Source organism: Sus scrofa, chromosome 14, assembly GCF_054392235.1.
Source record: "Sus scrofa isolate SSC_HxYL_T2T_F1_AM1 chromosome 14, Sscrofa_HxYL_maternal_Yorkshire_Landrace_v2.0, whole genome shotgun sequence".
NCBI classification, from domain to species: domain Eukaryota; kingdom Metazoa; phylum Chordata; class Mammalia; order Artiodactyla; family Suidae; genus Sus; species Sus scrofa.
In genome coordinates, this window is record NC_139396.1 from 82,575,805 (window position 1) to 82,600,867 (window position 25,063).

The 25,063-nt window shown below is 45.9% G+C and overlaps 2 protein-coding genes across 5 annotated transcripts in view; one reads left to right on the plus strand and one right to left on the minus strand.

Moving 5' to 3' along the window:
- The window catches only part of RAB4A (RAB4A, member RAS oncogene family), a 47,081-nt gene extending 46,103 nt beyond the window's left edge, over positions 1-978 (minus strand). For all 4 annotated transcript variants that reach the window (XM_013983240.3, XM_021074413.2, XM_084996931.1 and 1 more), the window contains exon 1: positions 762-978. Coding sequence is in view for 1 of the 4 variants with exons in the window: in XM_001925483.8 (XP_001925518.2) it covers positions 762-792 (31 nt within the window). In the remaining 3 variants the exon portion in view is untranslated. The remainder of the gene's footprint in view (positions 1-761) is intronic.
- The window catches only part of LOC102163174 (uncharacterized), a 75,637-nt gene continuing 50,955 nt past the window's right edge, over positions 382-25,063 (plus strand). The window contains exons 1-3 of the mRNA XM_084997484.1: positions 382-414; positions 604-1,544; positions 3,128-3,225. Coding sequence (XP_084853610.1) covers positions 382-414; positions 604-1,446 — 876 coding nt within the window. The 3' untranslated portion in view covers positions 1,447-1,544; positions 3,128-3,225. The remainder of the gene's footprint in view (positions 415-603; positions 1,545-3,127; positions 3,226-25,063) is intronic.

Below are 25,063 nucleotides of genomic sequence, written 5' to 3' on the forward strand. Positions count from 1 at the left end.
TAGGCCAGGACAAATGGAGGCAACAGGACTGATCTGACTAGAGGTAACTGAACTTGTGCATCTCCAGGGACTGTAAAACCCAAATCAGTCTTTACCTGAGAATGCATGCTTCTGAAAGAGAGATCCCAGACTAGCAAACACCTCTGCAGCCCTGACACAGAGCAGGGGTATACTACCTTGTTTATTTTTACCACATAGGATTAAAACAAAAACAAAACATAATCGATGAATTGGAAAGGCTTTCTTTCACTCAAAAAACCTCTGTTGGGCGCCTCCAGGTTTGGGTGCTACCGAGGAAGCAAAGATTAAGCAGACAGGGCTCTGCTTCAGAGGTGTTTGTAAGTAGCCATAACGCAACCTGAAAGGTCCCAAGAGGAAGAAATGGATGAAGTCGCCTATCGACAAGCCCTTCTTGTAATCCCACTGCAAAGAAAGGAATTCCAAGACAGGAATGGTCAGACTGCAATAGTTGAGGAAGGAACACACTCAATTGAAGGCGTCGCCCTAAGTCCTTCACAACTCTAGCTGGGAACAATACCGCATATGAAACCGAATCTCGAACTGGCTTCCCAAACCCTAAGCTGTTGATGTTGAGTAAAAAAGGAAAACCCTACCGGCGTGAACGCGGAGGAGAAGCAAAAGGACACTCGGAGAAACAGATCACGTAGATGCGCGACCCACCGCCCGACCCACGCCCCCGACACTCGGATCCGCATCCCCGCGGCCTCCGCCCTGCCGCCCCGCCGCCCCCCGCCCCTTACCGTAGGTCTCGGACATGGCCGTCTGCGACATCTTGGGAGCGGCACCGCCTCTCGCCGGGTCACCGGCTGCAGCTCTGGCGGGGCCGGGGCCAGGGAGGCCGGGGTCGCCCGCCGCGCCTCGGTGGGGGACGGCGAAGGGCAGGGCACTGGAGGAGGGAGGGGCCCGCGGTCCCCACGGCAACTGCCGGCCACCCCGCGGATGCGGCCCTGCCGGACTGCCGGCTCCGCGCAGGCGCACGGCCCCAGCTCCCCCGCCGGCCTGGACGCGGGGGAGGAGGAGGAGGAGGAGGAGAGGGGGCGCGGGGCCCGGCCCCCAGCCCGTGGTCGCGCGTGCGCGCGGGGAGGCCGGGGCGGGCCTAGGGGCGCAGAGAAGCTGGGGCCGGTGCGGGCGTGGGTGGTAACGGGCGCGGGCGGGGCGGGGCGTGTGCGCGCAGAGACCGGACGCGCGGAGGGGCGTGGCCGGCCCAGTCCAGGTCGCAGGGGCGCGCAGGAGCTGGGAAGGGCGTGCCGGGGCAGGCGGTCAGCCGGCCCCGGTGATTGGGACTGGGACTGTAGGGTCCCAGCGGGCAGAGAAAGCCATTACCTGCCCTGGGGAGAAAGACAGTCTTGCCAGGTTGGCCGCCACCTCAGTAGAGACTTCTTCGTGGTTACCTGGCGTGCTCTGCCAGATAGAGACTTCCTCTAAGCGGTAGTGACCTGTCGGGGACGTGGTGAATGTGTAACCAGGAGTCCGCAACCCCAGGAGTCCGCAACCCCAGGAGTCCGACTGGAGGCCAACCCTAGGTGCGGGGAGGCGGGCTTACCGCGGGGGAGCTGAGCTCCGCTCAGAACCTGCCAGGCGCTCTTGGGGGGCCGAGCTGCTGTCGGCGGGACCGTCAGAAGCTCAGATGTGCGGGCTCTGAGGAAGCCCCAGAGGACTAGATATTGGCCCCACTGCTCGGCATTCAGGGGACTGAGGCCCCTGGACCGGAAGCCCCTCTTGGCGGGTGTTTGTCTAAGGGTAGGAGTCGCTGGTTGAACATTTTGATTTAAGGAGCACAGCTGAATTCAGAATCCCTTTCTGTGGGAAAAGTAGCCATAAACCAAAAAGTTGACTGGGAAGAGGACTTTGGTTGGGATTTTGCTCCATTGGAGCATGATCAGAGCCACATGGCATCTCATAAGACCCAATCCTATTCAGGAGTTCCCGTTGTGGCTGACCAGTAATGAATCCGACTAGTATCCATGAGGACGTGGGTTCAATCCCTGGCCTTGTTCAGTGGGTTAAAGATTGGGAGTTGCTTTGGGCTGTGGTGTAGGTCTCGGAGGCCTCTGGGATCTTGCATTGCTGCGGTGTGGAAGGCCAGCAGCTACAGCTCTGATTTACCCCAGCCTAGGAATTTCCATATGCTATGGGTGTGGCCCTAAAGAGACAAAAAAAGAAAAAGAAGACCCAAGCTTATTCAAAAGACCCAGTAGAATCCTAAAAACACGCCCTGGCTAAGCTCCCAAGTGGCTTGGCTGTGGGGGGAGTACCAGGAAATACATTTTTTTCCAGTCCATTTGGCTCTGTCCTCTAAATTGGCATCAGGCCTTCCATTCCCTGAGCCCTTTCGCCTCCTCCCCAATGACTCTCTGGCTCTGCATCACTGATTCTAATAGAAATAGATATCCTTGCTTCTAAATCGCAGAGAAGGCCACCTGCTGAAACATGGGGAGGACCGTAATACCCTAGAATTATTCTGCATGTGTCCCTTGTGCGGTGGCTTGGACACTGTTGCTTTCTTATTTGGCTTTTCCACAGGTCAGGTTTGATTTTCATTCCTGAGTGTATCAGACAGACACTGATTAGAACTATGTCAGAGGAAAGATGGTGATCCCATTCTTTACATTGAAGTTTTCTTCCTGTTGGGAACTTCTGTGGATAATAAGAAAGGAACCACTAGATTATTGACTGAAACTGGACCATGTGATGTGCGAAACCTGAGCAGGGTGATAGAAATAAAAATTAAGCAACGATTTCAAAGCTGAGAGCAGTTTTCCTTTCTGTAGAAAACGAATACTTAGGCCTTTGGGAAAAACTATTTGTTTTGCGAAAACCACCCAAAGAAGCCATTTTTGTGTTAGTTTGCAAATATAAAGCCAAATATCACAAGTTAGAAAGGGAAGTACTCAAGAACTGAGGTTTGAAGGAGACAAACTTCCTTGAATAATAATGTGAAAGTTGATTTGCATCTCAGTAACTTTGAATCTTTGAGAGATGATACATTTCTCCTAGATATTCTTAGAGACAGCTTTGGTTCTGAGGTACTGTTGATTATGTAGAAGGAAAACTTATTGCAAAATTAATTTGTGTTTTCTCCAATTATTTTCTCTTTTCTCTTCAGGAGAAGTTTCTAAAAGCCTAGGTGCATTGGAGATTCATCTAAGGGAAATGAAAGGAGAAGGATTTCTTCCAAAATAGGTCCTGCCCACACCTCCTCAGGTCAGTGGCACCTAAAAACACCTGGTACTTTCCTTTTTGTTCCTGGGCAGTGCCTCCCATTTAGTGATAAATTAGGATCCTCAGGGGCTGCCAGCCTCACAAGGAGTCCTGTTCCCCAGGACTGGCAGAGGACCATATGGGTGGGGACAGTGGCATCACTGGAGGGACCAGTGGACAGGTAGACTCCTAGGCACAGCGTCAGGCCTAGAACAGTGGCCTAGCTCCCTGCAGAGGAGCCTAGAAAGGCCTAGGGTTGAGAATCCAGCATGACTCTGACATTCCAGGGAGCAGTGACTTTGGGAACGAAGGGATGTGGCATGTTTGGAAGAGCCAGGCTTGGCGGAGGACCTTGGTCAGTCTGTGTCATGGTAACTTTCCTTGGTAACTAGAGGCCAAGAACAAGAGCCAATTTGTGTTTGAGTGTTGAGGGACTCAGCAGTATATAGGTGTTACTTTGAGAAAGTGCCAGTTTGGCACAGGTCAGTAGAGGCTTGAAAAGGTACCTTAGTTAAACACCCATGATGACACCTGTGACATATAACGCATGTCTTCAAGGCGGAAGAGGCCTCAGAGGCTGCTGAACTGGTTTACCTTCTAGTGCCAACAAAGTGACCTCTCTGATGGGACATGTGTGGTGTTAGGGAAAGTTTAGTCAGGGTGGGCTGAGTTAGCTGTAGTAACGAAGATGTCCCCACATGCTTGTGACTAGCACAATGAAGTTCATCTCTCACTCAGACCTCCTGCCCAGCTTGTGCTGGTGAAGACTCAGTACCAGGTGGCATTTGTAGATCCAGGATGCCTCACAGTGAATATGGAGGGTCAACTATGTATTTATGGGAAAAAAATCAAGGTATAAGTGGACCCATGTAGTTCAAACCCACATTGTTTGAAGGTCACCTGTATTCACATCGAGCAACCATCACTGTCATCCATCCACGTAACTCTTTTCATCTTGCAAAACTGTAACTGTGCACTAACTCCCATTCCTCTCACCCCCAGCCCCTGACAGCCTCTCTTCCATCTTTTGTCTTTACGAATTTGACAGCTCTGTGTCCTCATGTGAATGGAGTCACACACTTATCCTTCTGTGATGGGCTTATTCCATGGAGCATCATGTCCTCAGAGTTCATCCATGTTGTAGCACGTGTCAGAATTTCTTTCCTGATGTTCCACTCTGTTTTTACCACATTTCCCAGCAAATTCCCCTTTCATGGGTTTACTAAGACCAAGCGTTTTATGTTGAGTCACATGGTTACCATATCTAGGACTCCTCAGCCTCTGGTGTGAATTCTGATCTCCAAGTGCAGTCATTTCCCTTTTGCCTGAAGGATTTCCCTTGGCAGATCTGGAAGCACACGTCTGCTGGTGATGAGTTTTTCCAGTTACCATATGTCTAAAAAAAGTATTTTACCTCTGTTTCTGAGTGATATTTTTGCTAAGATTAGATTTCCAACTTAACAGTTTTTTCCCCTATTACAATGTTTTGGGGCTTACGTTGTTTCTTACATTGTCTCCTGCTCACCTCATCTTTATTCCTGTGTATGCCCTGTATCTTTTATCTCTGCCTGTTCCTAAGATTTTATCTTTATCATTGCTTGCAGCAGTTTGATTATGATGTACTCTGATGTGCCTTGATGTGGTTTTTGACATAGTCTTTGGCAAGTTTCATTAAACTTCTTTGGTCTGCAAGTTTATAGTGTTTATCAGATTTTTAGTTCTTTCAGTCATTATTTCTTGAGTTATCTCCCTGTCCCTCCCTCTCTTCTGCATTGATGACCACATCATATAAATGTTGGGCCACTAGAATTTGTTTATAGCAAACTGCTGTTCTGTTCATTTCTGGCCAGTCTTTCTTTTCTTGTTTCATTTTGGATAATTCCAGTTGCCCCATCTTCAAAGTCACACATCCTTCCTCCAGTGTCTCATCTGCTGTCCGTCCCATCTGTATATTTTCCATGTCAGACATTATTCATCTCTAGATGTTCACTTTGAGTGTATGTATGTGGTCCATGCTCTGTCCTTAGCCTCACCTCTAGTGTCTTGAACCTGAGGAATATGTTTTAACAATGGTTTTAGGAGTTTTCTGGCTTGGTGTTGTCACTGCTCTGACTCGGGTTTGATCCTGGACCTGGGAACTTCCACATGCCTCAGGTGCTGCCAAAAATAAATAAATCATGGTTTTAAGGTCATTTTCTACTAATTTTATCATCTGAGTAATTTCTGAAACAGTTACTATTGATTGGCCTTTTTCCTCGTTACAAGTAATATTTTCAATGCCAGGTAATGTTTGATTGGGTGCCAGACATTAAGAACTTTACTTGTTTACTTATATAAATATTTATGAGCTTCATTCTGGGATATGGTTAAGCTACTTGGGAAGAGTTTGATGTGCTCAGGTCCTATTTTCAAGCCTCTATGGGAGCCCAAAGCAGCAGTTTCGTCCATTGCTGAGGCCAACCCCTTCCATTGACTTGCCCCATATCCTTGGCTTATGAGGCCGTGCTGAGATTCTGGGGCTGGGAGCTCTCCTGGGCCCTGAGTGAGTGCTGGGGGTTCTTTCCTCCAGTCTTCACAGGTGACACTTCACCTGGCCCTAGGTAGCTTCCTTGCAGGACTGCCAGGTCAGTAGGTGAAGGCTTGAAGAGAGCCCACTCTGCACGCCTCTGCCTGCTCCCCGCTGCCCAGGGCCCCAGTGCCACCCCACTCTGCTCCCCAGCTCAGGAGTGCTGCTTCCTTGCAGGCTGTGGACTTCTGATCCTCATTCACTTCCTCGTTACTTGATGTTATCTAGTCACAGGGCTTTAAATATCTCATAAAAAGCCCTTGCCTGGGCCTCTGCGTACTATTGCTCACTTGGCATCTCCACTTGAATGCCTATTTCGCTTCTTAATACTGACAAAATAAAACCCAAGCATCCTAAGTTCTCAATAAACCTTTGCCCTCTGCAGGCTTTCCTGTCTAAGTAGATAGCAGTTTGTTCAGGGCAAAACCTTGGGGTCCTCCTCCGTCACTCATGCCTGTGTTTTAACCATCAGCAAGTCCTCCTGGCTCCACCTTCAAAACCGCCTGCAAGACTGTGCCCCCCTCCCACACCTGCCCACCTCCCTGGTGTGCTGCCCCTAACTGGCCTCCCTGCCCCTTTCTGCTTAGAGCCCTTCGTCCCGTCTCTTATGAGGCCTCTGAGACTTCCCTGGTCTGCCCCTCCTCTGGTGCTGGTCTCTTGACTCTGATCACATGGGCTTTCTTGAGTCTTGAACACACCAAGCAGGCTTTGGCCTCAGGGCATTTGCCCGTGCTCCTTCCTCTGCCTGGAATGCTCTTGTCTCAGGTGACTATGTGGCTTCTACCCTCACAGCCCTCACATGCTGCACATATGGCACCTTATCTGTGAGGCCTTCCTTTTCAGATATAAAGTAGGTATCCTTCCCCCCTCCCCTCACACACCCCCTACTTTGGGGGCTCCCAACATTTACCGCACATCATTTCTTAGGATGTTGTCTGCCCCTCTCTAGGCTGTAAGCTCTGTGAGGAAAGGGTGGTGTCTGTTTTGTTCCCTGCTCTGTCCCCATGCCTAAAATAGTATTGGGCATGTAGCAAACCCTCAGTAATTACACAGCTTTTGAGTGAGTGCATAAAATAAAACTCAGCAGCACTTTATTATTTGGATTTAATTTGATGTGATTATCTGAATTTTAAGCTTGTTGATTTATGGGAAATTTGATAATCTCTCTTTTATATGCCACCTGTAATTGTGGAAAGGCTGTAATAAGACCATTTGAGGAGTTCCCATCATGGATCAGCAGAAATGAATCTGACTATTAACCATGAGGACACAGGTTCGATCCCTGGCTTCACTCAGTGGGTTAAGGATCTGGTGTTGCTGTGAGCTATGGTGTAGTTCGCAGATGCAGCTCGAATCTGGCATTGCTGTAGTTCTGGTGTAGGCCAGTGGCTACATCTCCTATTCGACCCCTAGCCTGGGAACCTCTGTATGCCGTGGGTGTGGCCCTAAAAAGACAAAACAAACAAAAAAACCATTCGAAAGAATCATTTAATACTATTTACTGAGGACTTATTTAAACGCTAGTATAGTGTTAGTGCTTTACGTATGTTGTAAAACCCAGTCTTCACAAAGAACTCATGAGGTAGGTATTATACCATTTTGAATGGTTTATTTTGCCGCAGTTCTCACTGCTGGTATGTATCATTGTTGGCATTTTTCTCTAAAGCCAAACTAAATTAGACACGTCTCCTTTTCATCTATAATGTATAAAAGAAAAAAAGTACAGTATGAAAACCTCCAAAACCAAGAGGTGTGACTTGAAAAGACATCAAATTATTTAAAGTAAGGAAACCTAACAAAACCGATACTCTGGGTGCTTTCTGTCACTTCCCTGGACCCTCACCCACCTGCCCAGGTACTTCTCACTCTTCTCCTTTGCAGCCGAGGATGCACCACACCTGCATTTTCTTCTGCCCTAGATGCTGGGTGTGCATGGAGATGCGAGTGGGAGAGTGTTTACAGGCACTGCTGAGACTTAAGTGTAAGCCCAGGCCTGTTGTGAGATAGCAAACAACCCAGAAGTTAACATGTGGTTCTGCAACACTAATGTCCCCTAGAGCATGTGACAGGAATGTCCTGCAGAGGCTGATGTAAGTACACAGTGTTCAGTGTTAAGTCCAGTTCAGTGGTGTGTTCATTCTCCATCTTCATCTTTTAATTTGAAAGTTGCCAGTTAATCTGCCATTAGTTCTGATGGGAATGCTTCTTTGTTTATTTCTGCATTGAACAGCATTTATATTCAGAGACTATTCATGGGTTCTTTTAATTTTTATTCTGTATTCAGAAGAAGAAGATTTTCTGGTTCTTGTTTTCTTTTTATTATATTTTCCCTATCAGATTAACTATCTGCCTAAGGATATTAAAATATGTGTTTTCTTTCCATTTTCAGCAAAAGTCCTATAGAGTTATCTTTCTTCTGCTTTTCTTTTTCTTTCCCATACTGTGTTTCAAATCAAATGGACTCTTTTTAGCCTGGTTTCTTAAAAAGGTGGTTTGCAAAACAAGTGTTTTTTTCTTTTTCCTCTTGGATTCACCAGCAAATACATTTAACCAGAATTTTCTTTTATTGGCATTCCTGCCTTGGTGCAACAGAATAATTAGCATCTTTGCAATGCTGGGACATAGGTTCGATCCCTGGCCTGGCACAGTGGGTTAAGGATCTGGTGTTGCTGCAGTTGTGGTGTAGGTCACAACTGTGGTTCGGATCTGATCCCTGGCCTTGGAATTCCATATGCTGTAGGGAGGCCAAAAACAAACAAACAAAAACCCCAGAATTTTCTTTTATGGGTTGATTTTTTTAACACTTTAATCAGCTCTACTGAGGTATAATTTCCATGTAGCAAAATTCACCAATTTTGTGTACATTTTAAGGAGTTCTGACAAATTTTACACAATTGTGTAACAAACGACCACAACCATCATGATATGTCACTCCAGAAGCTTTTTGATACTCTCTCCCAACCCTCTAGGCTGATTTTTAAGTTCAGATAGAAGATTTTTGTCTTTCCTATGGAAGATATGTCACATTCCATGAGATCCAGGTGGGGTTTTCCCACTGCAGAGAACACCCACCATGCCCCCTCCCCAAATTCCGTCCTTTCTGTTTGTCTCCATGTCACTATCTGAGCCCAGACCTTGGCCGATACCATTTCTAGCCCTTAGCTTGGTAAAATGTGCCTTTTAATACAAGAGTAAGGAGAGCTAAGAGAAGAGCTTACTGGGTTTAGTGATGTTCCCTGTGACTTTACAGGAAAGACTGAGGTCAGAGGCATTAGAACTTCCCTTCCTTGGAGTTCCTGTCATGGCTCAGTGGAAATGAATCTGACTAGGATCCATGAGGATGCAGGTTCAATCCCTGGCCTTGCTTAGTGGGTTAAGGATCCAGTGTTGCCGTGAATTGTGTTGTAGGTTGCAGATGTGGTTCACATCTGGCATTACTGTGGCTGTGCACGCTAGCGGCTATAGCTCTGATTTGACCCCTACCCTGGGATCCTCCATATACTGCAGGTGCAGCCCTAAAAATACAAAAAAAGAAAAAGAATTTTCCTTTCTTTTCCTGAAGAGAGTAGTCCAGGCCAGCAGATGTACTGTGAAACAGTGTGATGTTTGCACCATCTCCCCTCTCTCTATTGATTTGTGAGGGCTGCTATGCTGAAGTACCACAGACCAGGAGCTCAGATAGCGCACGTTTCCGGTCTCTACATCTTAGGGGCTGCACGGCTGAGGTCAAGGCTCCCTGCAAGGGCTGGGGGCGGGGGGTAGGGATCTGTTCCACGCTGCCTAGGCTTCTGCTGGTCTGCTGGCATCACCCCCACCTGTGCCTTCGCCTTCACACTGGCAGGTTGTGTGTGTGTGTGTGTGTATTCAAACTTGCCCTTTTTATAAGGAAACCAGTTGTATTGGATTAAGCCCACCCTAAGGACCTCATCCTAGCTAATTACATTCACAGCAACCCTGGCCTGAAAAAAGGTCCCTTTCTGAGATGTTGGGGTGAGTGTGGGGGGTGGGGGCACAGTTCAGCCCATTTCATTTTTTATCATGCACATGCCCCACAGAATGGTAAACACAACACAGCCAACAACTCTGTGCATCAGGACAGGCCTGCTGTTTTTCCAGACATGAGGAGAGGCTTTTGCTGATTCTGAAACTGTGCCCCCTGGGGACTGGTGGGAACACTGACTTCTGGACCCTCTCTCCAGAGGGTCTGATTCACCGAGTCTGTGTCAGGGCTCAGGGATCCGTATATTTAACAAAGACCTTGGGGAGTTCCTTTTGTGGCTCAGTGGGAACGAATCTGACTAGGATCCATGAGGACACAGGTTCGATCGATCCCTGACCTCACTCAGTGGGTTAAGGATCCGATATTGCTGTGAGCAGTGGTGTAGGTCGAAGATCTGGTGTTGCTGTGACTGTGGTGTAGGCCAGCAACTGTAGCTCCAATTCGACCCCTATCCTGGGAACCTCTGTATGCTGTGGGTGTGGCCCTAAAAAGACAAAAAAACAAAAAACAAAAAACCCCAAAAAACAAAAACAAAAAAACAAGCACCTCAGGTTTCTAAAACAGGTGGTCTCAACACCTGAGGAGTCCTGGGGTGGGCTGGGGAGGGTGGACCATTAAATGTGATGGGAGGCAGGGTCTTCATGTGTTGAGGGTAATTCTCCGGTTAGGAGTATAGACAGGTTGGAAATATACTGAGGGCTACATTTCAAGCTGTCTGTGTTTGGGGGTGGCTCCCTTCCCCTCCAGGAACCCCCACAATTGCCCCAGTCAGCAGAGCTTTTTCCCCAGGGACACAGCCAACACGTCAGAGCTGGCAGGACAGGCTGGGGTACAGTGCCCCTGCCCCACCAGGTCTGATCACCCCTCTCCACTCTCTCATCTTTCTCAGGAGGGCTTTACCTGGATCCTTTCTGTTGAGATTGTCCATTTCCTTCTTAAAGCACCACCTGTCCAGTTTCTTTCTTTCTTTCACTCTCCCACCTCCACAATTTAGCCACAGCTCCATGTCAGCAGGGCAGTCCTCTGGAGCCTCTGACCCGGGAGTGGAGCCCATCTGAGGCCTGATTTTACCTCTGTTGTACTCCTTGTCCCTCTAGCACCTGCCCCAACAACAGGCACATTTGAGACACCCCCCCCCAATATTTGTGGGGTGAATGACGGTTGGGTGAACACTGGTACCATCCTGGGGGGAAACAGTATTGGTGCCACTGAGATGGTGTTGGGCCTTTACCCATCTTATAGGAGCCCACGGTCTGTGCCACAGCCGAATACCAGGGTCCCCAGGATGGGCGAGTCGCTCAGGGCCAGGAGTTAGTGGTGCTCATTCTGGGGAGGATTCTGTGGGTTTTCCTCCCAGCCCCTTTGTGCTCTGCTTTCAAGTTTCACATTACGTGTGGGTAAAGTGGGTCTTTTTTACCAATGACCCTGCTGGTTTGGGACTGTGAGGGCTCTTTGGGAACCAATACACAGTGGGGTTCAGGGCAAGCTTGCAGGACAGGAGTCTGGGTGGGAAGGGAGTGGAATGATGTGTGAAGAGGAAGTGGTGGGCAGCTTTGCTGAGGGTGTAAAATGACCTTAGAGAAAGAAGCTCAAGCCAGTCCTGCCAGGATCGCTCTCCTCCTCTACAGCTCCTGGCCCCTCTGGTCTAGCACTCCTGCCCTCAAGGGGGTGCCCTGTTTAAGAATTCTGGGAGATCCCACTCTCTTCACAAAGAACCTACTAGCACAGATGGCTCCAACTCCACAGCTACAAATGTGGGAACAATAAGTTTTAAAGCTGCTCAGAAATATGTGATTAGAGAACTAGTACACCCCTGAACCTCTCTGGACCATCAGTTCTGAAGGTCCTAATTTAAGAAATAAAATTAAGAAACAAATTTATGGAGGGATGGATTGGGGATTTGGGACTGGCATATGCACACTGAGGTATATAGAATGATTGGTCAACAGGGAACCTGCTGTGTAGCACAGAGAACTTGGCCCAGTAGTCTGTGATGACCTGTATGGGAAAAAGGTCTGAAAAAGAATGGATATGTGTACCATGTATCACCAAATTGCTTTGTTGTACACCTGAAACTAACACAACATTGTAAATCAACTATACTTCAATAAACCTTTAAAGAGAAAGAAGAAAAATCATGAAGGAATTTAATAAACCCGCACGTATTTTGGAGTTATTTTCTGGTCAAGTGGAGTCCCCTGGTGGATACTTTGTGTACCCTCCTAGGCTGCTTGGTCCCCAGGCTGCACTTGGGGGCAAAGCAAGGCAGCACCAACCAAGGACAATCCCAAGAATTCCCAGTTTAGATTTGTCTACCAGGGAAGAATGTAATTTATAAAAGGTTTGTGGGTTAATTTGTGTTCCCCCAAAAGATATGATGAAGACCTGCCCCCTGCTACCAGTGAATGGGACCTTATTTGATCATTAGGTCTTTGCAGTTGTAATTAGAGAGTAAGTTAAGATTGGTTCTTTAGGGTAGAATCCAGTGAGCCAGTGCCTTTATAGAAAGAGGAGAGAGACACACCAGGAGAGAAGGCTATGTGAGGACGAGGTAGAGGTTAGATGGTGCAGCCATAAGCCAAGGCATAGCACTGATGTCCAGCACCAACACCAGGAACCATGGGAGGGGAGGGAGCACATCTTCCCTTGGAGCCTCCAAATGGACTTTGCTGATGACTTGATTTTGGACATCCAGCCTCTGGATCCGTGAACAAGTTCATTCCTACCGTTTTTTTTTTTTTGTCTTTTTGTTGTTGTTGTTGTTGCTATTTCTTGGGCCGCTCCCGCGGCATATGGAGGTTCCCAGGCTAGGGGTTGAATCGGAGCTGTAGCCACTGGCCTACGCCAGAGCCACAGCAACACGGGATCCGAGCCGCGTCTGCAACCTACACCACAGCTCATGGCAACGCCCGATCGTTAACCCACTGAGCAAGGGCAGGGACCGAACCCGCAACCTCATGGTTCCTAGTCGGATTCGTTAACCACTGTGCCACGACGGGAACTCCCATTCCTACTGTTTTAAGCCATGCAGTTAGCGCTACTTTGTTATGGCAGTACAACCAACCTAATACAGAAAGAATCTGGGATAAGGAGTCGAAAGACATATTTTGAATTCCACTCATGACCTCTGTGACCTTGGACAAACCAGTTCAGTTCCTCTGAGCCTCATTTTTTCAAACTACAAAATGGAGAAATGCAAAAGCGTTTCCTCATCCCTGTGAGGATGGAGTGTGATCATGCATTTGGTCAGCTGTAGAGCACTGTGCAAATGTTACATTATCATGTAAGGGAACCTGGGAGGTCACACAGTGCAGAGGCAAGGGGCTCAGCTCTGAGGTCAGTTTGCCTTTGTCTGTGTGTGGAAATATCATAAAGGAGAATATCATGGATACTGGATTATCAAGTGGGCCAAAGGCACTGATGTCCAGTAATGGGGTTGGAGTAAGTTAAAGGGACCAGTTGCCTCTGGGACAAATTATACCAAAACTAGTGTCTTAAAACAAATATGTTATTGCACACAGTTTCTGTGGCTCAGGAATCTGCAGTAGTTTAACTGGGTGCTTCCGGTTTGGGGTGTCTTGTGAGGCTGCAGTGAAGAAGTTGGCTGAGGCTGCATCATCTGAAGTTCAGACTGGGGATGGCAGGTCTTGGCAGGAGGCCTCAGTTCCTTAGACATGGTCCTCTTCGTAGGTGTGTTTGAGTGTTTTCATGACTTGGCACCTCTCCACTCACCACTCCTGCCTGCCTACCTCACTGCGTTCTTCTCTCCCACAGTTGTTTTTTACCTTTACGGGGCCACAGACTCCCTGAGACCCAGTGAGAACTAGCACCTTCCCTCCAGGAAGGCCTACACATCCATGTACACAGAGAGTCCTAGAGATAATTTCAGGAGGCTCCAAGGTCCACAGAGAGCTCTGGAAAACACAATTACACTCCCTGTTTAAAATCCTTCCGCAGTGCCCCAGGATAAAAAACAATTGCAAGTTACTTTTGGCAACAACGACAATGTCTTCTTATTTATTGAGTGTCTTCTGCACGTCAGGCACTCCTCACATTCTTTCTAATCCTTTGAAGGCCCGCTGCAAGGAGTTGGTTTTATTACTCCCATTTTGGAGATGAGGAAAATCTCAGAGCTACAGATTTCAAGCAGGGTTCAAGGAGTTGTTTTGGCATGGTGCCATTTTCATAAAAAATATAAATATGTATATGAATACATTGACAAAGTGGTAAAAGGACGTGCATCTAAATGATAATAATTGTTACCTCCAGGTGGTGGGATTTTTGAAATATTTTTATTTACATGTTCTGACTGGCATAGAATTACTTATGTGATTTTTAAAGTCTTCTAGTGTCAAAAGAATAATGACCGGTGATAAGATAAACTTACTGTGAGTGTGACTTTCTCCTTTCTTAACACAGATACCACCTTTTGTGGTTTGACCCTCACCCAGGAAGTGGTTTGTAGGGCCACAGAAAAGGCAGGTGACTTCAGTGTGCACTGCCCCACCTGGAGGGTTACTTCTACAAGGTTCTTTTTATATCTGCTCTGTTTGGTGAAATAGTTGAAGTGGGTGCCTGTTATTTATTTTTTAAGAAATTTCATTGGAGTACAGTTGACTTACAGTGTTGTGTTCATGTGTACAGCAGAGTGACTCAGTTATACATGTACATGTATCCATTCCTTTTCAGATAGTTTCCCACCTAGGTTACTACAGGATATTGAGTAGATTTCCCTGTGCTTTTAGATCTGATGTCTTCAAGGACCATCAGGAAGTGGAGAGGCAGAGCACATTTAGAAAAACATTTAGAAATGTTTTCCTCTACAACTCAGAATGCCCAGCAGTGAGGCAAATCCCTCAATATTTTCTTTGTTATTGATGTGTTGGTAGATTTTCTTTAAAAGAAGTCGAATCGTGTGATCCAGTAAAAAAAAAAAAAAAAAAAATTGTGTTAAGGGAGCAGAAAGAAAGGTGGCTCCTCAGAAGGACTTACTTTGTGTTGACAGTGCCCTCTGCTGTCAGCATCGGAGCCCGGTGCTCATTCACCTGTTGAGCAAAGATTGCTGAATGCCCATCAGTCTGGGGTCTGTTCTGCTCCTGGGGCTATGGCTATGAACCAAGCCTCATTCCTGCCTCCAGCAGCTTGCTTGCTGTTGGAGGAGGCAGAACACGAGGAAATTAATAAGTAACTATGGAATATGTCAGGGGAGATATGTACAGTGGAGGAGCGGAGGGTGGTCCAGTCTGCTGAGGTGGAGGGGTTGCTTGGCAATGGTCCCCAGCAGTGATGGAGGCTTGGGGGTAGGCAGTGAAGTAATGGGAAGAGGATGGATGCTGGATGTATCTTGAAGGTAGAATCAACCAGATCTGCTGATGGATGAGATGTGGGAAATGAGCGCACAGTGAATCTGGGTGTTGGCCTGAGCCATGGGGTAAAGGATAGTTCTATTACCTGAGAAAAGGCAGCCATGGGTGGAGCGGGGTGGGGGGTTCCAGCTGTTTATAGCTGAGTGACAGACCATCTTAAACTCATGCTCACAAGTCTGTCACAGGGGCAGAGCTCAGTGGGAACTAAGTGGGCTCAGCAGCAGCTCCAGCACTGACTGGAACTGTCTAAGGCTCCATGCTTTTGTTGGCTGTTGCTGCTGGGTGTCCTCAACTGAGGCCATCAGACAGAGCTCCCACAACCGGCCTCTCTGGGTCCTCACAGCCTGGGGGTTGGGCTCTGAGAGTGAGGCTCCCCAGACAAGGTAGACGCTCATGGCATTTTATGCCCCAGCCCTGCAAGTCCCTCAGCTCATTTCTACTGTCCTCTATTGCTTGAGGGAGTCTCAGAGGTCAGCCAGGTTCAAAGGGCGGGGACACAGACCCTAGCAATGAATGGGAGGGTGTCAGCACCACTTGCAGAGGAGTGCATGGGGATAGAGGTACTATGGTACTCATCTTCATACGAGGGATGCAGAGAGCAGGGTTTGTCCAGTGTGAGTGGGGATGCTGAGTAGGCAGGTGGAGGTACACATGGATAGAGGTAAGGGTCAGAGAGAAAATTTGGAGGCTTCATTATCTAGCTGCATTATTGCCATCTGGGAAGAGTGGAGACGGCGAGGGCAGGGATTATGAAGCATTGCATCACATACTGTGACTGAGTGGGTTCTGTGCTCAGCATTGTGGGAGGCTCTGTGGGGACCCTGCAGCTGGGCTCACTGCTTGTATTAGCATAGATTTCAGCCCTGAGGGTTAAGGATCCTGCATTGTCACTGCTGTGGCTCGGTTCCATCCCTGGCTCAGGAAAATCTTCATGCTGTGGGCATGGCCAAAAAAAAAAAAAAAAGGATTCTTCTCTAGAAAATAGAACATGCTTGCCCTTCTACTGCTGTGGGGCCCTGTTTAAACCAAGGGGCTGCCAGCACCTGAGACTTCCACCCTTAAGTGTGGAACAGTCTCCATCTTTGGATCATTATGCACCCGTGACTAGACACTTGAGGAGGGCTGGTCTGGAAAGGCCATGAAGGCAGGACCTGGGTCTTTGTTCCAGGATCTGCTGTGGATAGCACTGTGTTGGCTGCTCAGTACACACTGACCCCAACCCCCAATCCTGCAGCCTCAAAAGATAGAACTCCAACTTGTATTTCCAACAGGTGGAGCTTGTGGTGATGCTGTGAGATACATTCCCCAGGCCTCCCCTTGTCAGATCACTGAGTTTTCCTTTTCCCTGAGTGCAGGCACAATGCTGGGGTGGGGGAGCAGGGAGAATCTGAAGTCAAGCTAAAAGAAAATAGTTCACCCCCTGCCTCCTTTCACTTGCCTCAGTCATCTTACTGTGCAACAATTTACCCCAGAGTGTAGCAGTTTGAAATGACAAATGTGATCTCCCACAGTTTTATGGGTTTGGGGACCCAGGAATGGCCCAGCTGACTGGTTCTAGCTCAGGGCCCCTCAGAAGTCAAGCTGTTGGCCAGGGCTTTGGTCATTGGAAGGCTTGCTTGGGGCTGGAGTGCTGCTTCTAAGAAGGCTCCTGCAGCTGTTGACCCACTGCAGTGGCCTCTGGAAGGATGGCTTGAGTGTCTGTACAACATGGCAGAGCATGTGGTGGGAGAGACAGAGACACCACTGAGCCTTCAATTTCTGACCTGGTCTGAAGTCCTACACCATCACTTTGGCCCTAGTCTAATCACTAGGAGCTCCACCTCTTAAAGGGAGGAGTCTTGATGGTTTAGTGAAATATTAAAGAGCCTGCAGCCCTGCCAGTCCCCCTTTCCACTGCACTCCTCCCATCCACTCTTTTTTCTCTTAAGGCAGCTAACCCTCATAATGCTAAGTCAGCTTTCCTCATAAGTTAACTAATTCTTTTTTTTTTTTTTTTTTTTTTGAGAAGCAGGGAAAACTTGACCTTTAGTAAGAGATACTGTACATCTTGGTGAATATATACAACAAACACTAGGATAGGGTTTTCACAGTAGCTCCTTGCTATTATTATTACTCTGTGGTGAGTGGTGAGAAGCCTTTTAGCATAGTGCATACTTTGGAACTTTGAGCCCCTGATGGTCTTTTAAGTTAACTAATTCTAAAGGGAACTCTAAGATTCCTGTAGATTCTATCTGGCTCAGAATCCTGATGTCTTTTTTTTTTTTTTTAAACAGTGTTTTCCCACAGCATACCTACAAATGTTGATTTAATTAATTTGCGCTAAAGCATAGACGGCTCATTGACAACTTGGGTCCAAGTATGCACTGTGTTTCAAAAAGGGACAAAGAGAATTATCGCTCTAGAAAGTAACTCTTGGAATTCCAGTCATGGGTCAGCAGAACCCATGAGGATGAAGGTTCAACCCCTGGCCTCGCTCAGTGGGTTAAGGATCTGGCGTTGCCATGAGCTGTGGCATAGGTTGCAGATGCAGCTCAGATCCCGAGTGACTGTGGCTGTGGCCGGTGGCTGCAGCTCTGATTCAACCCCTAGCCTGGGAACCTCCTTATGCTGAGTGTGTGACCCTAAAAAGACAAAAAAAGAAAAAAAAAAGAAAAAGAAAGACAGAAAAAGAAAAAAAGTAACTCTTTAACCTAAAAGAGGGACAGTCTGCCAGAGTTTTAGGTGTGGCGAGTGTCTGAGGCTGGGCTGGTCCCTCAATGTCACAGGTGATCCTGTAGTGGAGAAAGGGAGACCAAGGAGGACTTACTCCCACCTGCTGGTCAAAGCGTGACTCTCTCTCTTTCTCTCTCAGTCTTTCCATTCTCTCTCTGGCTCTGTGTCCCCACCCCCACTCCCATGAGTGAATGTGTGTGTGTGTATTTACTCTGTGGCTTAAACTAGCATTCTGAAGTCCCTCTTCCTAGTTGGCACCTCTTCTTTTTTTTTTTAATTTTTTTATTTTCCCACTGTACAGGGTACCTCTTCTGATTCTTAAAAGCTCTCTTCTCTCTTCCTTTCCCTCACTTCCTACCCACTCTTGCCCCAGAGGTTGTTATTAGTGGAGTGCTGAACAGTTACTTGTTTCATTTATACAAAAAAGAAACAAAACCTCTGTGTAATGTATCAGGAGGTTTCAATTAAAAAATGTATTTCAAACTGGATATAACAGAACATGTTTTTTAAATAAAACTTCTTTTCCTGATTCAAAGCCATACATATTAATTCCAGAGAATTTGGCTTTTATAGAGAAGCACAAAGGAGAAAATTATAGTGATCTGTTATTCCATGATCAGAGATAACTGAGATTAACATTAAAATGCGTGCCTTTTAGTCTTTCACAGACACACACACACACACACCGACACACACACAATCAGGATATACTGTGTTGTTTCATAATCCACTTACTTCTTCTTCTTCTTTTTTTTTTTTTTTTTGTCTTTTTAGGGCCGCACCAGCAGCATATGGAGGTTCCCAGGCTAGGGGTCTAATCGGAACTGTTGCTGCCGGCCTACACCAGAGCCATAGCAATGCCAGATCTGAGCAATGTCTTCGACCTACACCACAGCTCATGGCAACACCGGATCCTTAACCCACTGAGCGAGGCCAGGGCTTGAACCTGCCACCTCTTGGTTCCTAGTTGAATTTGTTTCTGTTGTGCCATGGTAGGAACTCCCTTCAATCTTTTCAAATTCATTGAGATTTGTTTCAGGCCAGGAGGTAATCTATCCTGTGAATGTTCCAGGTGCACTTGAATGTGTATTCTGCCATTGCAGAATGGAATGTTCTGTAAGTATCAATTAGGTCAAGTTGGTTGATATGACATTGAAATCTTTTATATCATGGCTGATTTTCTGTCTACTTTCTATCAATTGCTAAGAGAGAAATGTTGGAATCTCCCGCTATAATTTGGCATTCGCTTATTTTTCCTTCTTATCAGCTTTTCTTCCTGTGTTTTAAAGCTCTGTTGTTAGGGGCATATGTATTTGGCCTTGTTATATCTTGAAGAATCGGGCCATTTGTTATAATAAGATGTAGCATTTGGAGTTCCCGTTGTGGCTCAGCAGAAGCGAATCCGACTAGCATCCATGAGGATGCAGGTTCAATCCCTGGCCTCAATCAGTGGGTTAAGGATCACAGCGTTGCCGTGAGCTGTGGTCTAGGTCTGCAGACATGGCTTGGATCTGGTGTGGCTGTGGCTGTGGCGTCGGATGGTGGGTACAGTTCTGATTTGACTACTAGTCTGGGAACTTCCATATGCCACAGGTGCAGCTCTAAAAAAAGGACCAAAAAAAAAAAAAAGTGACGTTCATCTTTTTTCCCCAATTTTATTCAGAAATAATTGGCATACATCACTGTATAGTTTTAAAATGTAAGCATGATGGCTTGATTTACATATATTGCAAAATGATTATTCTAATAGGCTTCGTTAACATCCACATCACGTATAGATAAAAGAAAAAGAAAAAAAAAATCTCCTCGTGATGAGAAGTCAGATCTACTCCACTGCCAACTTTCCTATATACCATACAGCAGGGTTAATCATAGTCACCATGCTGTATCACATCCCCAGCACTTCATCTTGTTACAGAGAGTGTGTACTTTGACCGATTTCCTCCAATCCCCACCACCACCACTCCCACACCTAATAATCATCTCTATCCTTGACAATATTCTTTGTCCTGAACTCTACTCTGTTTGCCATAAATAGAGCCTCTCTAGCTTTTTAAATCAGTTGTCTATATGGCTTATCTTTTCCTGGCCTTTTATTTTTTACCTTTGTATGTCTTTATATTTATAGTGGGTTTCTTGTAGACGGTAGAGATTGAGACTTGCTTTGTTGAAAAAAAATCTGACAAGCTTTTCCTTTTAAGTAGCATGTTCAGACCATTTCTTTAATGTGATTTTCATGGACTTGGGTTCAATTTACTATCTTGCTTTTTTTTTTTCCCTCCTTTTTTGGTCCCATCTGGCTTTTTATCTCTTCTTTTCTTTCTTCTGCCTTCTTTTGGGTTAATTCAGTACTTTTTACAGTTCTACTTTATTTCAGCTCTTGGATTTTTTAGCCATAAAACCCCTTAGTTTTATTATTATTCTCCGCTGGTTGCTCTGGGACTATGATATACGTCTCTAACGTCACAGTCTACTTCCATGCAGAATGTGAGGATCAGACAACAGTCCATTTCTGCTTCCATCCTTTCTGCTATTATTGCCATATATTGTCCATATAGGTTATAAACTGCATAATCCTTTGGAATTTTTTTTGCTTTAGACCAGGGTTGGCAAACTTTTTCTGTGAAGATCCAGACAGTAAATATTTTAGGCTTTGAGGCCATATGGCCTCTGTTGCAGCTGCCTAACCCTGCTGCTGTAGCAAAAAGCAACCATAAGGAGTAAATCAAGGAGCATGGCTATGTTCCAGCATAGCTTTATTTACAAAAACAGGCAGCAGGCAGGTTTTGACCTGTGGGCTACACTTTGTAACTCCTGATTTAAGTAGTCAAAACTTAAAGAAGATTAAAAAAAATTACCCACATATTTACCCTCCCTTTTTGAGATCCCAGATTCCATTTGGTATCATTTTCCTTCTGCTAGAAAAAAATTTAATTTTATTTTACAGCAGATATGCCAGTAATACATCTTTTGTTTGTCTTAAAAATCTTTATTTTGCCTTAATTTTTGAAAGACACTTCTGCTTGGTATAGAATTTTAGGTTGACAGATTTTTTTCTTTCAGTATTGTAAAGATGTATCTCCTTTGTCTTCCAGCATCCATGGATCCTCAGGAAGGCACCTATAATTATTATCTTTTCTTACCCTACATAAGTAATTTTTTTTCCTAGCTGCCTTCATAACTTCATTCTTTATCTATGAGTTTTCAGCTATCTGTGATATGTCAGGTATGTTTGGCTTTATGTTGATCCTGCCTGGGCTTCTTGGATCTGTGGCTTTTTTTTTTTTTTTTTTTTTTTTTTTGGCTGTTTAGGGCCATACTCATGGCATATGGAAGTTTCCAGGATAGGGTCAAATTGGAGCCACAGTTGCTGGCCTACACCACAGCCATAGCAACGCGGGATCCAAGCCGAGTCTTGGACCTGCACCACAGCTCACAGCAATGCCGGCTTCCCAACCCACTGAGTAAGGCCAGGAGTCGAACCTGCGTCTTCATGTACATTAGTCAGTTTCGTTTCCGCCACGTCACAATGGGAACTCCTGGATCTGTGGTTCTTCATCGTCTTAGAAATTTGGGGGCATGATATCTTCAGATATTTCTTTCATTTTATTCTTTCTTTATACTCTTTCTGGAACTCCAACTGAGTGTATGATAGATTATTTGGAATCATTCTTTGATGCTTGGATTTTTACCATCATTACAACAACCACCACCATGACCACTTCCCTCACCACCACCACCATCACCTCCATCATCTCCACCATGATCTCTACAACCTCCATCACCACCAACTCCACCTCCACCTCTACCGCATCCATCACCATCACTGTTGCTGAAACTTCGCCTCTGTCCACTGGTGCCGAATAGAAATGTGGAGGCAAGGGTTTGGGGTGAAGGAGAAAAAAATAGCTTTATTGCTTTGCCAGGCAAAGGAAGGTCACAGCAAGCTAATGCCCTAAAGACTGTGCCCCTTCTTTGGGGGAGAATAAGAAGTGGTTTTATATTAGGAGTGGAAAATATAGGCCACAGATAAGGATCAGAGGGGGTGTAAGCTTGCATTGTTTCTCAAAGCTGGTATTAAGTGTTCCCAGGACTGGTTCTGGTGGTCCTTCTTTCTGGAATGAAGAATGCTTCATTAACATCTTCTATTTGTTGGGGGGTTTAGTTCTGCAGAACTCAAAGATATTGTTATCTATATTCCTTGAGGAGGGACCAGGACCCTCTCCCAAGGCTGCGCTATTGTCTCTTGACAGCTCCTCTCTGATCTCTCTGCATCCTCTCCCTTCTCTGGTTAGCAACTGTTTGGACTCAGAGAAAGTCAAGGAGGCTGAATGAGGCCTATTTTCTAAAAAGCAATGGGGGACATAGGCTTTTGTGCCCAGGAGCCCCACAGGGTCCTGTTTGGTTTCACCACCACCACCACCACCTCTATCACTCCTACCATCATCTCTACCATCTCCATCATCACCATCACCTCTCTCACCTCCATCAACACCTCTATCCTCTCTACCTCCACCATCACAGCTACCACTTCCACCACCTCCACCTTCACCTCCATTTATATAATACTTACTCTGAGGCAGGTATTATTTTAAGCACTTCATTAACTCTTTTAATCATCATATCAACTCCATAACATAATTATATACATATTACTATTATCCTAATCTTACAGGACTTGGGAGAGTTATCTGGACGAAAGTAAAAGAAATAGTACAAGTTGTGGAGGCTTCTGAAGCCTTGGCCTGTGACCACAAATGCTGTTCCAATATTGAACCTGGTAATTCTTTTGCTTAAGTCCCTTCTGATGACATACATTCAACCAGTCATTAATTCATCAAACGTTTATGGGATGCCTCTTGAGTGACAATGATGAATAGCCAACAAAGGCTGGTACCACTCCCATCCCCAAGAACATAAACTTTCAGCTCTGGACCTGCAGCCTCCCCCAGTGGATTGCAGAGTGCCTCTGGCCACAGGTGTTACTTTCCGGCCTCTACTCCTTTCCCTCCTCAGAACTCTTCCTGATTTGGAAGTTCCAGTGACAAGTTAATGAGCTTATTGCTTTGTGGCCCCAGGCCTGGAACCTGGAATGCAGCCACTTCCTAGGATTCTGGGCTTGTGAGGTTTCTGAACAACCATCTTTTTTTTCTGTCTTATACAATTCCAAAGTCTCAAGAAATAAGTGAGGTGGTTTTTGACTTGCTGAAAATAAAACACACTGAAGTTTCTTCATTCCAGTTTCTCTCTGGATTGCAGGTGTTGTTTTGTTTTTTGGGTTTTTTTTTTCTTTTTGGTTTTTTTTTTGGCTGTGGCATGCAATGCTTGATGTGGGATCTCAGTTCCCAGACCAGGGACTGAACCCAGGCCACAGAGGTGAAAGTGCTGAATCCTAACCACTAGACCACCAGGAAACTCTTGGATTACGGTTTTTTTTTTTTTTTTTTTTTTTGTCTTTTTGCTATTTCTTGGGCCGCTCTCGCAGCATATGGAGGTTCCCAGGCTAGGGGTCGAATCGGAGCTGTAGCCACCAGCCTACGCCAGAGCCACAGCAATACGGGATCCGAGCCGCGTCTGCAACCTACACCACAGCTCACGGCAACGCTGGATCGCTAACCCACGGAGCAAGGGCAGGGATCGAACCCGCAACCTCATGGTTCCTAGTCGGATTCGTTAACCACTGCGCCACGACGGGAACTCCGGATTATGGTTTTTAAAGTAAGGATTAATAGTAAGTACGCTGGCGACAGTTCCAGTTTATACCTGTTGCCAGAATATAATTAGTAATTATATCCCTCTTCATTCACAGAAAGGCTTATTAGGAGTTTCCGTGGTGGTTCAGGAGCTTCAGAATCCAACATTGTGTCTGTGAGGGTATGGGTTTGATCCCAGGCCTTGCTCAGTGGGTTAAGGATCTGGTGTTGTTGCAAGCTGTGGCGTAGGTTGCAGATGTGGCTCACATCTGGCATTGCTGTGGCTGTGGCATAGCCCTCAACTGCAGCTCCAATTTGACCCCTAGCCTAGAAACTTCCATATGCCACAGGTGTGACCATAAAAAAAAAGAAAAGAGGAATCTGGATCTCACAAGGTGGCATTTTGAATCAGTGAGCAAAAGATTAATTACACAGTCAGTGGTAGTGGCACCATGGATTAGCCATTTGGAAAAAGAAATAAAGCTGGTTCCCTATTAAAAAAAAGGCTTATTAGATGAAAAATTATATAGTCATCTGAAGTTAAGAAACTTCAAATCCAGTTTTGTTTTTCTTACTCTACTTTCTCATCTGTCGAATGAGTCTTACCAGCTCTTGTACAAGCTGTGACGTTGGATGAAATAGTGGGAGGATGTTCTGAACTTGCCACAAGGAGTCTAGAAACCACGTGTCCTGTTATTCCTACCACAATCTTTATTATGCCTGCTGGCTGGTAACACGTGTACTCAATTTAGTCACTAGTGGAAACTTTACCTTATGATCATAATTTTGTACCTCTATATATGCTTATGAATGTATGTACTTTTTTGAGATGAGATGCCTTCTCTTTTATGGAAGACCTTAAGTTGTCTCTGTTGGTGGGGCTGGTGAGAAGGGAAGGAGCTTCTGAAGCTCCTGGGGGCAAGGGATGTGACTCACCAATGCAGGAGGAAGTGGGTGCAGGATGCCATTCTGTCCAGGAACGACTGCGCTCCATCCAGTTCTTGGCTGACTCCTTTACATTATTAAATATAGTAACATTTACTGTTTTTCTTGATGCAGCAATAATGAGAATTCATTTTAGAAAACTTACAAAATATAGATAAACAGAAGGAAAGAAAGAAAGTTTAAATATCTCATATTCTCGCCGGTTTGGTACATAGACTTCCAGTGTGTTTCTACATGTGTCTATACCTATGGTTACATACATGTTCATACACTTTGCGTAATGATATATTGTGAATAGTTTTCTTGTCATTAAATATTTTCCTACAGCATTTCAAGATGGATAGGTATACCATGATTTATTTAACCAAGCCTCTATGGTTAGACTATTAGGTTTTTCTATCAAAAATAACCCTGTGATGAGGCTGTTTGAGTTTCGATCTTTTCATGGTTCTGCTGTCATTTCCCTGGGTAATTTGAAAAGGGTACAAGGTGTGTGTGAGAGTTCAGGCATTTAATGGCTTATTGTTAGGCACCTTTGGCCCCTAGTGTGAGAAGGCTT